General features: G+C 44.2%; 1 protein-coding gene across 3 annotated transcripts in view; it reads left to right on the top strand.

Moving 5' to 3' along the window:
• Positions 1–12,834, top strand: part of ZHX3 (zinc fingers and homeoboxes 3) — a 52,285-nt gene extending 39,451 nt beyond the window's left edge. For all 3 annotated transcript variants that reach the window (XM_035123000.2, XM_035122999.2, XM_060277272.1), the window contains 2 exons: positions 1,091–4,040; positions 5,128–12,834. In XM_035123000.2, coding sequence (XP_034978891.2) covers positions 1,238–4,040; positions 5,128–5,138 — 2,814 coding nt within the window. In that variant the 5' untranslated portion in view covers positions 1,091–1,237 and the 3' untranslated portion in view covers positions 5,139–12,834. The remainder of the gene's footprint in view (positions 1–1,090; positions 4,041–5,127) is intronic.
• The last annotated feature ends 808 nt before the right edge of the window (positions 12,835–13,642 follow it).

The raw sequence follows: 13,642 nt of genomic DNA, 5'->3' as shown, positions 1-13,642 counted from the left end.
CACCCCCCATGTACTTATTCCTTCTAGTGTAAATCTCTTCCACCCTAATAGGCATACAGTGGTACCTCGACTTATGAAGACGATCCGTTCCGCGGCACTCTTCGCAAGTCGAGGTTTTCGGATGTCAAAGCACCCGTTTTGCGCATGTGCAAAGCGCGATTTTGCGCTTCTGTGCATGCGCGGACCGCACGCACCACTTCTGCACAGGCGCAGAACACACACGCGGCGAAAAGAATTCCGGGGTTGTCGACTTCGTAAGTCGAAACCTTCGGAAGTCAAGGCATCCGTATGTCGAGGTACCACTGTATGAGGTTCTATAAGTTTGCTTCTGCTAGTGTTTGTGCGAGAAACCTGTGGCTTATCACCAAATTTGTCCTGCTTCGTTGAGTAATGTGTCAGACATATCAACAGAACAAGAAGTGTTTTCCTCCTTTTAAAATAAAGGTGTCTTTGTGACCTGCATTTGCTACAAAAACCGGCATGTATAATCTCTGCAGCACCAGTTTCTGGAATTGTTTTTGGTTCCAGCGTTGATGGTTCCTGCTTGTACACTTGGCTGGCCAGTCTTATAGTGATTTTTCATACATCTAATGCAATTCATTAGATTAATCACACTCCATGGATGATATCCAATATTAGTCATACTCTGAGTAGACCAGACCCACTGAAAATCAAACTTTCACTATTATTCCATCTTTTGTTTAGATTTAAAAACTGCATTGTACTTTAATGAAAACAGATATAGTCATCATTACCTGGAGGGGTGGGTAGAGGAGAATCAAAATTATAATACCCCCATGACAGCTTTAATTTGGGTCACTTTAAATCTTTCCTATATTGTAGGTTGTGTTTGCTCCAAAATATCAGCTATGCCATGATGTGCGGCCAACATATCTGTCTCTCCTTAGCTCTGTAAAGACAACTGCTTTCAGTTTCTCAGTTGACCAACTGAAATACTGTTTCTTAGTTAACTATCTTATGATGTATATGCAACACAGTATATAACTGAGTAATAAACAGCCTGCGGTTGTGCTGGTGAAAATGTTTAGCACACTATTTTGCTGATATGCTATTCTTTTTGTTTCCTCAGATTCAATGGCCGACTTAAATGGTTGTCAAGACTCCTGACACAGACATTTTTCTGGGCATCATGGATTTTCAGGAATATAGCCTGCAAAGCAGTCTCAAAAAGTAGCACCTGCCCTCTAATCTTTTATTATCTTCACTGGTTGTAAAAATGGCCAGCAAAAGGAAATCCACAACGCCTTGCATGATACCACCAAAAACACTGGCACTGCAGGAGTCACAACCAGACTCTGTTGGAGTTGATCATGAAGGATCTCAACAGTCTGTAACTCCTGCAACTCTGCCTATTAGTGACACTGTTGTTCACAATAATCACAAAAATGGGCTGTTGTCCAATGGACATAGTGGTATCTTAGATGGTGATACTTACAGATGTATGTATTGCAATTTTGGCTCTCGAGACATTAATGAGTTCCTTGGTCACCTTGATTCTGAGCACATAGACTTTAGCAAAGGCCCGTCCTTTGTGTGTGTGCAGTGCAGTTTCCTGGTCAAGAGTCACAAAGAGCTTTCTTGCCACAACGCAGAGTGCCACATTGGGGAAACTGGCTTAATCTGGAATGTCGTGAAACAAGGCAAGCACGTGATTGTGGAGCAAACTATTGGAGATACCAGCAGCAGCAGCCAGGACCTTCTGGGGGACCTCCCTGAGGAAGGTCAAGACAGCCAAGCTGAAATTATCATTACCAAAACACCCATTATGAAGATAATGAAAACGAAACCAGAAGTGAAAAAAATCCACACACTGAAAGAAAACGTATCTAGTAAACCAGTCAAGGATCTGGAGAAAAAAGTTGGCGAGCAGCCATTCACCAATGGACCGGTGCCAGTGAACCAATCATCAACAGGAACAGTTAAACCAACACATGTTGTCAATGGCTCAATAATAGGAAATGTACCTGTTTTGCAGGCAGGCATCACTCAATTTGTGCAGCTGCAGCAGCAGCAGCAGCAACAGCAGCAGCAGCAGCAACAACAACAACAACAACTTCACCAGCAGCTACCCACATCAAAATCCCTTCCCAAGGTTATGATTCCCCTGAGCAGTATCCCAACATACAATGCAACAATGGACTCTAATAGCTTTCTGAAAAACTCTTTCCATAAGTTCCCTTACCCTACCAAAGCTGAGCTTTGCTATTTGACTGTTGTGACCAAGTACCCAGAAGAACAGCTGAAGATTTGGTTTACCGCCCAGAGGTTAAAGCAGGGTATCAGTTGGTCACCGGAGGAGATAGAAGATGCACGGAAGAAAATGTTTAACACTGTGATTCAGTCCATACCCCAGTCCACCATTACAGTGTTAAATACACCCCTAGTTGCAAGCCCCGGTAGTGTTCAGCATCTCATTCAGGCCAGTTTACCTGGCCATTCTGTTGGGAAACCCGAAGGAGCAGGTGGTGTATTGGTTACGCAACCAATAATATCAAATGGACTTCAAGGGACAACCTCATCTCTTGCAATAGCAGCCACATCCATTCCAAAGACTCAGATAGCAAAGCCGCCAGCCACTGTGTCCGTTTCTAGCACTTCGTCCCCTGTGAAAGTGGTGAGTGCTGCTCCATCGCAGCTCACTGCTTGCCCAACTATAACTTCACAGGCATTCTTGGATCCCAGTATATATAAAAATAAGAAGTCTTACGAGCAGCTCTCTGCATTGAAAGACAGTTTCTGTAAAAACCAGTTTCCTGGACATGGTGAAGTGGAGCGGCTTACAAAAATCACAGGCCTTAGTACAAGGGAAGTTCGAAAATGGTTTAGTGATAGGAGGTACCATTGCAGGAACATAAGAGGTGGCAAAGCTATACATGCTGGAGATAACACAATAATAATAGATTCTGTGCCTGAAATTACCTTCACCTCTTCTCCCAAAGCAACCCCAGAATTAATTTCCACGTTGGCAGCAACACCTGCTGTTCACACCCCAGCCCGTCGGCAATCCTGGCATCAGACACCCGATTTCTCCGCTACAAAATATAAAGAGAGGGCTCCTGAGCAGCTCAGAGCATTGGAAAGTAGTTTTGCACAAAATCCCTCTCCTCCAGAGGAGGAAGTGGACCGCCTGAGGAGTGAAACCAAAATGACGAGGAGAGAGATTGACAGCTGGTTCTCAGAGCGGAGGAAACGGCAGGTGATCAAAGACGCACAGCAACAGGGGGACGATGACGCCGAAGACGACTCTGGAGAAGATGAGGGCTCCTCGGACGACTTGAAAGCTTCCAGTGAAAATGGCTCATTGGATGCAGCCACCAGCTCTCAAACGCCAGGAGAGCGCAAAGTAACCCCTATAAAAATCAACCTTAAGAACTTTAAGGTGACTGAGTCAAATGGTAAAAGTGAGGTGCTAGGCTTGAGTGAAGATGTCCAAAGAGAGAAGCCCCAGAAGCCCAAGCTAAGTTCTAAAAAGACTGCTCAGCAGAGACATTTGCTCAAGCAGCTCTTTGTGCAGACCCAGCGACCGACAAATGAACAATATGACCAAATATGTTCTCATACAGGACTTCCCAGGACTGAGGTGATTCGATGGTTTGGAGATAGTCGCTATGGTTTAAAAAATGGAAATTTGAGGTGGTATGAGAACTATAAGCATGGTATCTTTCCTAAAGATCTATCGACCTCCAGTGAGGCCAGCAGGGTAGTCCTGCAGGACTATTTCCAAAAGAACAAGGTGCTTTGTGAAGATGACCTCCCAGGTCTGTGTGAAAGAACTCAGATGACCACTCAACAGATCAGGCTGTGGTTTGCCGAAAGGCTAGATGAAGAAAACAGGGGAGTGTCAGACACAGGCAGTGAAGATCAGTCCTCAAGTGTTGGTGAGCCAGCCGGCAGTAAAAAAGGGACAGTTGATGCCTTTTCTGAGGTTTCTGAGAACAGTGAATCCTGGGAGCCTGGAGGTCAAGACGGAAGCTCTGAGCTTGGAGATCCGGAGAGTCATCTGCCTGCAGTTCACTTTGGTAAGTGATTTCATCTTAACTGTTTCTGCTAATTTGGCCCTTCACCTTTCAGCATTAAAAAGTGGTTTAAACAAACAAGTGTTGATGATCAGATGAAACTTCAGTAGGAAATCGCTTCCCTCCCCCTTTTTACAGGGGGCTAAAGATTTCACAGAAATGGAGGGCTGAGAGAGATTTGGGGGGGGGGGTGTAAGATGATGGCACATCAATGTCCTGGAAGGGAATTTCAGTCATAATGCGCAGCAACAGCCATTGTTCAGTGATAGAGCATCTGCTCTGCATGCAGGTGAGGTCTCTAGTTAACTCCCCGGCATCTCCAAGGCATCTGACACCCCTGAGAACCACTGGCAGTCAGTTTAGACAGTACTGAACTACACAAGCAATGGTCTAGATAGGGCAGATTCCTATGTTCCGAAATGGTAAAGGGGCCATAGCCCAGTGGCAGAGTGGAAGGTGTCAGGGTCAATCCCTGGCATCTCCAGGTATGGCTGTGGAGAGACTCCTGTCTGAAACCCTGGAGAGCTGCTGCCAGTGAGTTTTGACAGTATTGAGCTAGATCAGGCATCCCCAAACTCGGCCCTCCAGCTGTTTTGGGACTACAACTCCCATCATCCCTAGCTAACAGGACCAGTGGTCAGGGATGATGGGAATTGTAGTTCCAAAACAGCTGGAGGGCCGAGTTTGGGGATGCCTGAGCTAGATGGTTCAGTGGCCTGACTCAGCTTCCTGTGTTTTAAGACTGCATTGTTCAGGAGAGGGGAGTTCTGGTCTGTTACAGGTAGAAAAGTGAGAGGAGGGGAAATGAAAGGGAGCTACATAATACAGATAAGGTCGGAAGATAGGCAGGTAAAGAGCAACTTCTTAAGCACACAGACTGGTAGCATTGGGCAGGCATTCTAAATCAGTTCTCAAAAAAACCAAAACAACACTTCCTTCTCAAAATAGCTGAGGTCATAATGACTTTGTGGGTCGTCGTTCCCCCCCCCCCCCCACACACACACTCCACAAACTCACTCTTGGCCTTTCTGCCTGCTTATTCTTTCAGTATTGTAGAGTGCATTGTGACACTCCTGTGTGTTGTTTTCAGAAATGGAGTGAACCAGCCCTGCCTCCTCTGAAGGATCTGCTGCTAACTTTGTGAAGACTCAGCAGCTGTGGGCCTCATTCTGAATCTCTGAAGGTCCTGAGGAAACACTGCCATAATGCCAAGATCATACTTTTGTAAAGCACATTGGGGAGTTAAGCAAGAGGGAACTGATTACTCAAGAAGACCTTATTTTTGTGTGTGGGAAGGGGCTCATTTTTGTATGTTTAGTTTTAGACTAGCAGTCTGCTGCCTCATCAAGCATAGGAGCAGAACCGCCACAGTGGCAAAAATTTCCCCTCTCTCAAATAGATTCTCCGGTTTTGTTTTCCAGTGGACGATTTCTTTCAAACTTCCTATTGGTATGGAAACGGTTTTTCTTATATTACCGAGTGGCCTGCAAACAGGATCATGAATCTGGGGCATTGTGTTAAACGTTATTGTTTCGTAGAACTGGACTATCATTGGCATAATACATTCATAATCTTTCAGTGTTTGTTCTCTGAAGGCTGAATCATTGCATATACAGAAAGAGACAGACATCCTTTCACCATTGAATCTCTAGGTATGGAAATAAAAGCTGCAACTGGCACCCACTCACCAGGGAGCAAGTCCCATTGAACTCTATGGAACTTCTGAGTTGACATAGGGTTGTGCTGCTAATCATGTGTGTGGTTTAGAGACAGCTCTGGTGAGCATTATTCCTAGTTTTTGTGCACAAAACCAGGATAATAAGAATATGGCAGATTACAGCCATTCTAATTGGGCATCCCATTTGGCATGTGTTGCTGCATGCCAGTAGGGTGGAAATCTTGGAGGGGGGGGGGGAGAGACAACGACAACAACGATGACCCCAAACTCTGGCATCTGTCATTCATTCATCTTTTAATGACAAACAATGTGAGACTTTTCTGCAGCAGAATCTATTACAGTACTTGAATTAATCTGCAAGTATATGAATCAATGCACTTTTAAAACACATCTTAATCCAGATCCCTTGTTTAAAGTAAGCAAACTTAATTTTTTTTATTAAGAAGACTATAAGAGGGGGAGAAATGGCCATGAAAGCATTTAGTAGGCAATCGTCACATTTTGCATACCCCTCCCCTACCTCTGTGTTTGGACCAGAATTGTGCTTTATCCCATACCTTATTTCAGAGGGATGATCTGTTGGAAACTTTTGCCATTTCTCCCAGACTTCCTAGCCATTTATGAGCTGCTGCTTTCTTTTCTTTCTTTCTTTTGGTTAGGCAGCTTTGCGCTATCTTAATTGCACATACAAAGTTATAGTAGGTGTGCTTCTCCCGCTACCTACCCAAGTCTTGGCCTCTTGTTGTTTTTTAAGTATTTTATTTAATTATTTTAATAGTATGGAAAAATTGTAATTTAATGTGCTGGGGTTTATTTGTAGTGGCTGAAAACGTTTATTTAAGTGAGTCAGTTTGGTGGCACTAAGTAACTGTTATACTGAGTGGTTATAGGGAAGTCTTCCCTTCCTTAGAACCACCTCAGGTATCTTCTCCAGAGGTAGCACTGGAGACAATCCCAGCTCTCTTACTGCACCTATGTTGCAGCCACCCCCAACCTAGTTCCCCTAGATGTTTTGGACTACTGTCGGCTCCAGATGGGCAGGGATCATCGGAATGGTCCTCTCAGAACATCTAGAGGGGCACTGTGTTGATTGAAGGCTGCTGTACTGAGTATATCTCAAGTCTCTGGTTCAGAAAGGTTGTCTTTGTGTGATACTTCATTCCACCTAAATTTTGTTAGCTTGTGGCTATCGTGTCATCATGAATTATTTTCCAACAAACATGACTGTATCTTGAGCCTTTAAATCACAAGTTTGTGTGTGTTGTCCAAGCCCCCTAAAACACAACATGGTATTTTTCAGTCTAAGAATTCAGCTGCGTGCGAATCTGAAGGCGGAAATGCACACATTGCGTGGAGTTCTTGGATTCTTAGTTTGGATCTTTTTCACAACACAACCACTGATGCTACAATTTGAAGTGACAGCTCATCATGTGAGGAGGGGGGCGGTGTCCTCTTAACCCTTTCCCTTTGTATCATGTTTTTGTGAAAACCGTGCCTTCCAGCCTGATTCTACAACTCCCCCTCCATCCCGCCCTGGTTCTACCCTTCTCCATACAAAATATTTTTGCACACAATAGGAGATACTTTAGCACCGGGGGGGGGGGGGGATGTGCAGGTTCGCAAGCTCCGCATATATTAAGCAGCAATCCACAAATTAAAAGAAAAGGCCTCATCTTTCTGCTTCTGCTGTAAGGTCCAAAGTGTGACTCATGGCTCTCCCCTTCAGTATCATACCTGAAGGCCATCTATGGCTCAAAGATATTTCCATGAAAGAGGTCTTGTGAGTTCAGCTTCTGCTCTTTATGCTCAAGTAGGAAAAGGAGCCCAGCTAGCTTGCAACGGAGCTTCAAACACAGGAACCTACTCTTAAGATGTAGATAGATTTGCTGGAGTTTCTGCTTTCACACGAGAGAAGCCTTATGACCCTATTAGCACTTCCATAGCTCTTTTGAGAAACTGTGTGGGATAGCTGCTAGAACCTACTGATGGCATGGTCAGGCCTGTTTATGGTTTACTTTAGAAGCAAGCGGCCTGGATCCAGGGAAAGTTTATGCAATGAGTTTTGACTGAAATATTGTAGCTTCCTTTTACTGCAATGCCTTCAGAGAACAAATGTGGGTAATTTTCTTAGGGTACAGTCTTCAAAGGAGATTGTAGGCCACTGCTATCAGAGTGAATGGGAATGAAGCCAAGCTCTCAAATGAAAGAGCAACCTCATTCACTTCAATGGGAGTGGCACAGAAACAGTTCTTGGCAGTCTATATCCTTGCTTTTCTATGTCTACATACATACAGGTTTGTTTTAAGTATACACATATACAGTACATATATGCAGTTATTTTATGCATAGCATCAATATTAAAAATGTTCATGTACAGATTGCTGTGTAATTGGAAATCTCACTCTGCTCTTAAGAGGGAAAAATATTTCTGTGTGCAGTTAAAAGGACTTGGCATCAAATTTGAAGTGGGTGTCTTGAGGTCTACCTAAGGATGGCAGGGTGAAGGGATTCCTAAGGCTGCGATGTTCAACATCCTTACTCAGAAAGCAGGATGTCAGAGAGACCCAGTTCCACGTAACTGGGTGTACGATTAGAGTAGCCAAATTTAATAGCAGATCAGACATTTCTATGATGTACTTGGTTTGCAAGCCTTGAGTTCAGGTTTATGGTTTGCAGACCCACAACTTCAGTGGACTCCCGTTAGCTTGTAACTAACGAGAGCCAGTGTGGTGTAGTGGTTAAGAGCGGTAGACTCGTAATCTGGGGAACCGGGTTCGTGTCTCCGCTCCTCCACATGCAGCTGCTGGGTGACCTTGGGCTAGTCACACTTCTCTGAAGTCTCTCAGCCCCACCCACCTCACAGAGTGTCTGTTGTGGGGGAGGAGGGGAAAGGAGATTGTTAGCCGCTTTGAGACTCCTTCGGGTAGTGATAAAGCGGGATATCAAATCCAAACTCTTTTTCTCTTCTTCTTCTAAGTAGGTATTTAATTTAAATGATCATTTAGGCTGGAACTGTGGCAGAGCATCCCTGGTGTGTGCAACAGGCACACACCAACAACACTCCTAAAACATTGCAGGCACCAGCCGCGTGGCTGTAGCAGTCTGCAGTGCAGTCATATAGCATGGATGAGTTGAACGCACAGTTCATGGTGGTTCCTACCACATCCGTGTCTGATCCAACGACTGACTAGCTTTGGGCATGTGGATTCCAATGGGGGCACACAACTCCCTCTCTCCAGAGCAAATGTGGACAGAGGAGCATAATTGGGACCTGCATGTCATACTTGACTTGCTGACCTGTACCCAATTTAAAGCCATATTCAGTACCTTAATTTGAGTTTGCAAGACAGGACTGATTCCAAAGAGAGGATGCTATGAGCAATGACTATTGCATCCTCTTGCTTCCTCTCTCTAGCAAAACCGTAGAGTTTTAGTTGATCTCCCCAGTGGTTTCACAGCTGTGTTTCATGTAACAAGAAACATCGCCACAATTTTGCACAGGTTTTCTAGTAAGAAGTTCCAACTCTTGAACTATGTAGAAAATTTGGAAGAGGCTTTGCATACTGAAGGGACCCTGGAGAGCTACTTAGATGAATCAGTGGTCTGACTCAGTATAAAACAGCTTCCTAATTCATTTTTGCGAGTCTTTGTTTGGAGAATGAGTTGTAGGTCTCTACCCCACCCTACAATACAAAAGCTAATTTTGGCAGAGATTGGATGTTTGGTGGTAAAACAAGTCTTTTTTACACCGATTTATCTACATGAATCAATCTCAGTTGTAGCTAGAAAATTAAGTACCATTGCAGAATTTACAGTGGAAAAAAGTTATCCCCACACCTCTCCTAAAGATATTGGAGCACTTTGGTTAGAACTGTGGCTGCTTAGCTAGTTGTAGACACTGTTACATGCTGGGCAGTTAGGCAAGGCACTTAGGAGCTGGGTTTCTTGGTGCACTGAGGATGTTTTATTTATGTGTTTCGTTTTCTGAAAGCATTTGTCTGCTTCTTCACATTGCATTCTGCTCCTACCCCCACGTTTCACAAGCGCAGGAGGGAAAGTACTTGGGGAGGAACCAAAGTACTCAAGCCTGTCAGTCAGCTTTGCGAACATAATTACATTCATTTATTTTGGCTCATTGGCTTATTTTGAACTTGCATTATGACCTTACGTTTACTCTTCCTCCTCTGTCGAGTTAGTCCATGTGTGTGTGTGTGTCTCCCCCTCCTGTCACAACAACCCTGTAAGGCAGGCATATCTCCCCAGATGTTGCTGCACTACAACTCCCATCACACTTTACCATTGGCAAAGGCTGATGGGAGCTGAAGTCCAACAGCATCTAGATGGCCACTAGTTCCTCATTCAGGCATGGCATTGTTTGCTCACTCCAGGTCGCCTCTTGGGCAGGAATTTGAACCCAAGCCTCCCCAGCCCCAGTTCAATGAGGTGTTCACTACCCCACACTAGCTTTGGGTTGAACAGAGCCACACCACCATATTAACACAAACTTGGGAGTCTGTATTGGCTTAATGAAATCAGGATTAATACTGGTGGTGCAGCTTTTGCATAAACAATGACTTGTTGACTGGCTCTCTTGGCATTGCTCAAGCTGTGAGATTAGGAGGTGCTCAGTAGATGCTTTGACTTGACAATGACACTCCATATGGCCATCTCATCAAATAAATATTAACATGATGATGGCATAGCATTGTGGCTAGTGCCATCATTGACGGTTTCAGAATTTGGAAATGGTGCTAGGCAAGATCATACATACACAAGGTCTTAGAAACCATTGTTCATAATTGAAACCTTTTTTTTAAAAAAAAATCTCTCTCCCCCCCTCCATTTATACAAAATAGGCACATGGCAGATGAAATGTGGAGATGCAAAGCATTCTGAACCAGAATACAAAATGTTTTTAGATCAAGGGAAGGGATTGGAGTGTGTTCAGCTGCAAGCACAGAGTGTCTCTTCATGTGGTATTTATTAGTCATACTTGAAATCTTAATTTCATCTGTTCCTGGTTCATATTGAAACTTCTGCTAGTTGTTGTTTTTAAAACTGAAAGCCAGTTGAACCAGCCTTTGGAATGGGAATAGCACACTGTAAAAATTCTTAATAATGGGCTGGTGTGTGTGAGGCTCACCAGTAGAATGAGCTCTACTTGTGAAGGCGGCTTGTTTAGTCTTGTGAGCTGCTAGGAATTTCTCCTGTGCGCCCTCCATTGAACTGAATGATATTTGTATGTGGGAGAAGACCCACAGCTCATTGGTAGAGTGCATGCTTTGTCTTCAGATGGTCCAAGATTCAACCCCTGCTATCTCAGATATGCAGCAGGTGCTGTCAAAGACCTTGGAGAGCTGCCACCGATGATAATAGACCAAACTGAGCCAGATGAGGAAATCTACCTGATTAGGTATAAGGCAGCTTCCTTTGTGCAACTCTCTTTCTCTATGGGGCTGGCAAGAAAGCTTCTAGGTCAAGGAATGATGTAAACATAGTGTCAGTGCATCTCTTCTATTAACTAGCAGTAAATGAATGGCTCCCTCATAGACCCAATGAAGCCCCAACCAGCTTTGAAAATGCACAAGCCTGTCAGGAACTGGATTAATGTGTTAATAATTCAGTGTGTATAAAAGGGCTGGGCAGTAGATCAATATATCATCCAAATCCAGTTTGAAGTCCATATTGTGATATCAGTTTCATAATTTTTGACATGGCAATATATTGTGAATTTTGTGTGTGTGTGTGTGTGTGTGTGTGTGAGAGAGAGAGAGAGAGAGAGAGAGAGAGAGAGAGAGAGAGAGAGAGAGAGCTGCCTCATGCAGAAGGCAGCAAATCACAAGAGCAGGCACCAGCAAAAATCACAATGCAGGAAAAATCATGAAGCCAGCCTATGCCTCTATAGCTGTAACTGCATCCTTACTTCAGACATCATGATATATTGGTATATCGTGATGTGTAGCTGGTGATATATCATGATGCTGAAAACCAGATATCGCCCAGCCCTAGTGTATAAACATCGTTTCGCTTGTCTCAGAAATCTTAACGTTTGAACTGGCATGCACAATATGGAGAATGCATCCCACCCCCCGCAGAGCCTCTCCATAGTTTGCTCTCAATTTTCTCAACCTGTGCCCCTCCAGCTGCTATTGGACTGCAACACCCATCATCCCTGCCCATTGGCCACACTGGCTGGGTGCCTCTGAATCTGTAAGGCAATTGGAAACAAATGGCAGCTGGTCCACTGGATGGTCGTGTGTGTGTGTGTGTGTGTGTGTGTGTAGAGGAGAGTCCATACAAATTTAAGGGCTCCTACTTTTACTTGATGCCATTTCGCCCGTTTCTCATTTCCAGGTCTTCTGATAATGACAGATGATGTCTGGATCATGTTGATGAAGGATATGTTTTATTTAAAAAATGAAAAGAGTTGCTATAAGGGCATGCAAACAGTGGGTTTTTCTCAAGTGAAAAAGACCTCTCAGCAATCTGTGCCAGAGCAAGAACTGTTGCTCTTACTGAATTAGAGCTCCTTCCTTTCCCCACCTGTTGTTTTTATCCCTAACATGCTTTTCTTATTATGGGAGGATCCTAGCAGGTAACCTGAATGCCTGGAAAAAATGAGTAAGAACATTTGCAGATGTTCCTGGATAGTTTCTATCTTTAGGATGCTTTTGCTATGGGTACCCAGCCAGATGGGTGGGGTATAAGTAATAAATTATTATCATCCGTTCTTCTTCAACTTCGGTGAAATTATCTCATAAAGCAGACCGCAACACTTACTGACTTTCAAAGCTGATGGAAAACTGTTGCAAATTGCACCTTCTAATGCACCATAGAAATTTGATTTATCCACAAGGTTGCTGTAATTTAGCTGAAAAGGGGCCCTTAGCACCAAGCTTCGGATGGGTGGTGGTCTGCTTTTGTATTGGGGAAAGAGGGTGGGGTTGGGCTAACTTACAAACTAGGTGAAGAAAAAATGGATTCTTTTTGTACTTTTGGTAAAACTTTTTGAAGAGGAAAAAGCTGAAGGTGCTGGTGCGGGTGAATGCCAGTTCTCCTTTGGCCAGAGGGAACTGGCACCTGCTACGATGGCACTCGCTCCTTTTCAGCAATGACGCCACTTCTGCGAAGTGAACTGCAAGTTTCCCTTCATTTTGTATATGTGGCTATGAGGGTGGGAAGAGCTTGCTTGTACAGTTTGGTGATATGAGACCTTTTTGGTTGTTCCTAATAAACGGCGAGGGGAAAGAAAGCACATTTGTAGCTTGTCAATCTTGGTGGGAGGGGAAGGGGTATAAAAGAGAAGCAATGCCTGTTGCAATGCCTGGGCTAATTTTCTCTGAATTTGTCTATTTCATTATATACCACCTTTGAGGAGTTCCAGTGTACATGGGACTCACCCCCCCATTTACCCTCACCCACAACCCTGTGAGGTAGGGCCCAAGGTCACCCCATGAATTATATGTTGGGTGTGTACTTGAATCTGAGTCTCCCTGGCCCTAGTCTGACAGTCTGTTAAGACTACAGCCACAGTGGCTCCTTCCATAAAGTTGTCACTATGTTGTGGCTGGATTTGGAGTGTGATTTGGTGACCCAAGAGCCACGAGTGCAAAGTTCCAAACTCTGGTTATGAGATAATGATGCTGTCCCTAACAGGTGTCTTGACAGACGTTTAAATAACTCACTATCCAACTGTCCTAAATTGCAATAGAAGCTGATGCTTTTTGAACAATGAGGTTTATTTGCACACCTGCAGTGGTGGCAGTCCATTGCGCCATCCACTTTCCTGTCCATTATAAGCAGGCAACTACAGTAAGCCACATACATTGTGGTGCTGTGTGCAGTTCCAGTTGCTGGAAACCACCGGAGGCAAGAATGCTCTTGCAGTCGAATCCTGCTTGCTGGTTTCCCACAGGATGCTGGCCTA

Source organism: Zootoca vivipara, chromosome 7 (assembly GCF_963506605.1).
Source record: "Zootoca vivipara chromosome 7, rZooViv1.1, whole genome shotgun sequence".
Taxonomy (NCBI): Eukaryota; Metazoa; Chordata; class Lepidosauria; order Squamata; family Lacertidae; genus Zootoca; species Zootoca vivipara.
The sequence above is the reverse complement of the archived record's forward strand: the minus strand, read 5'-3'. Positions and strand labels throughout refer to the sequence as shown.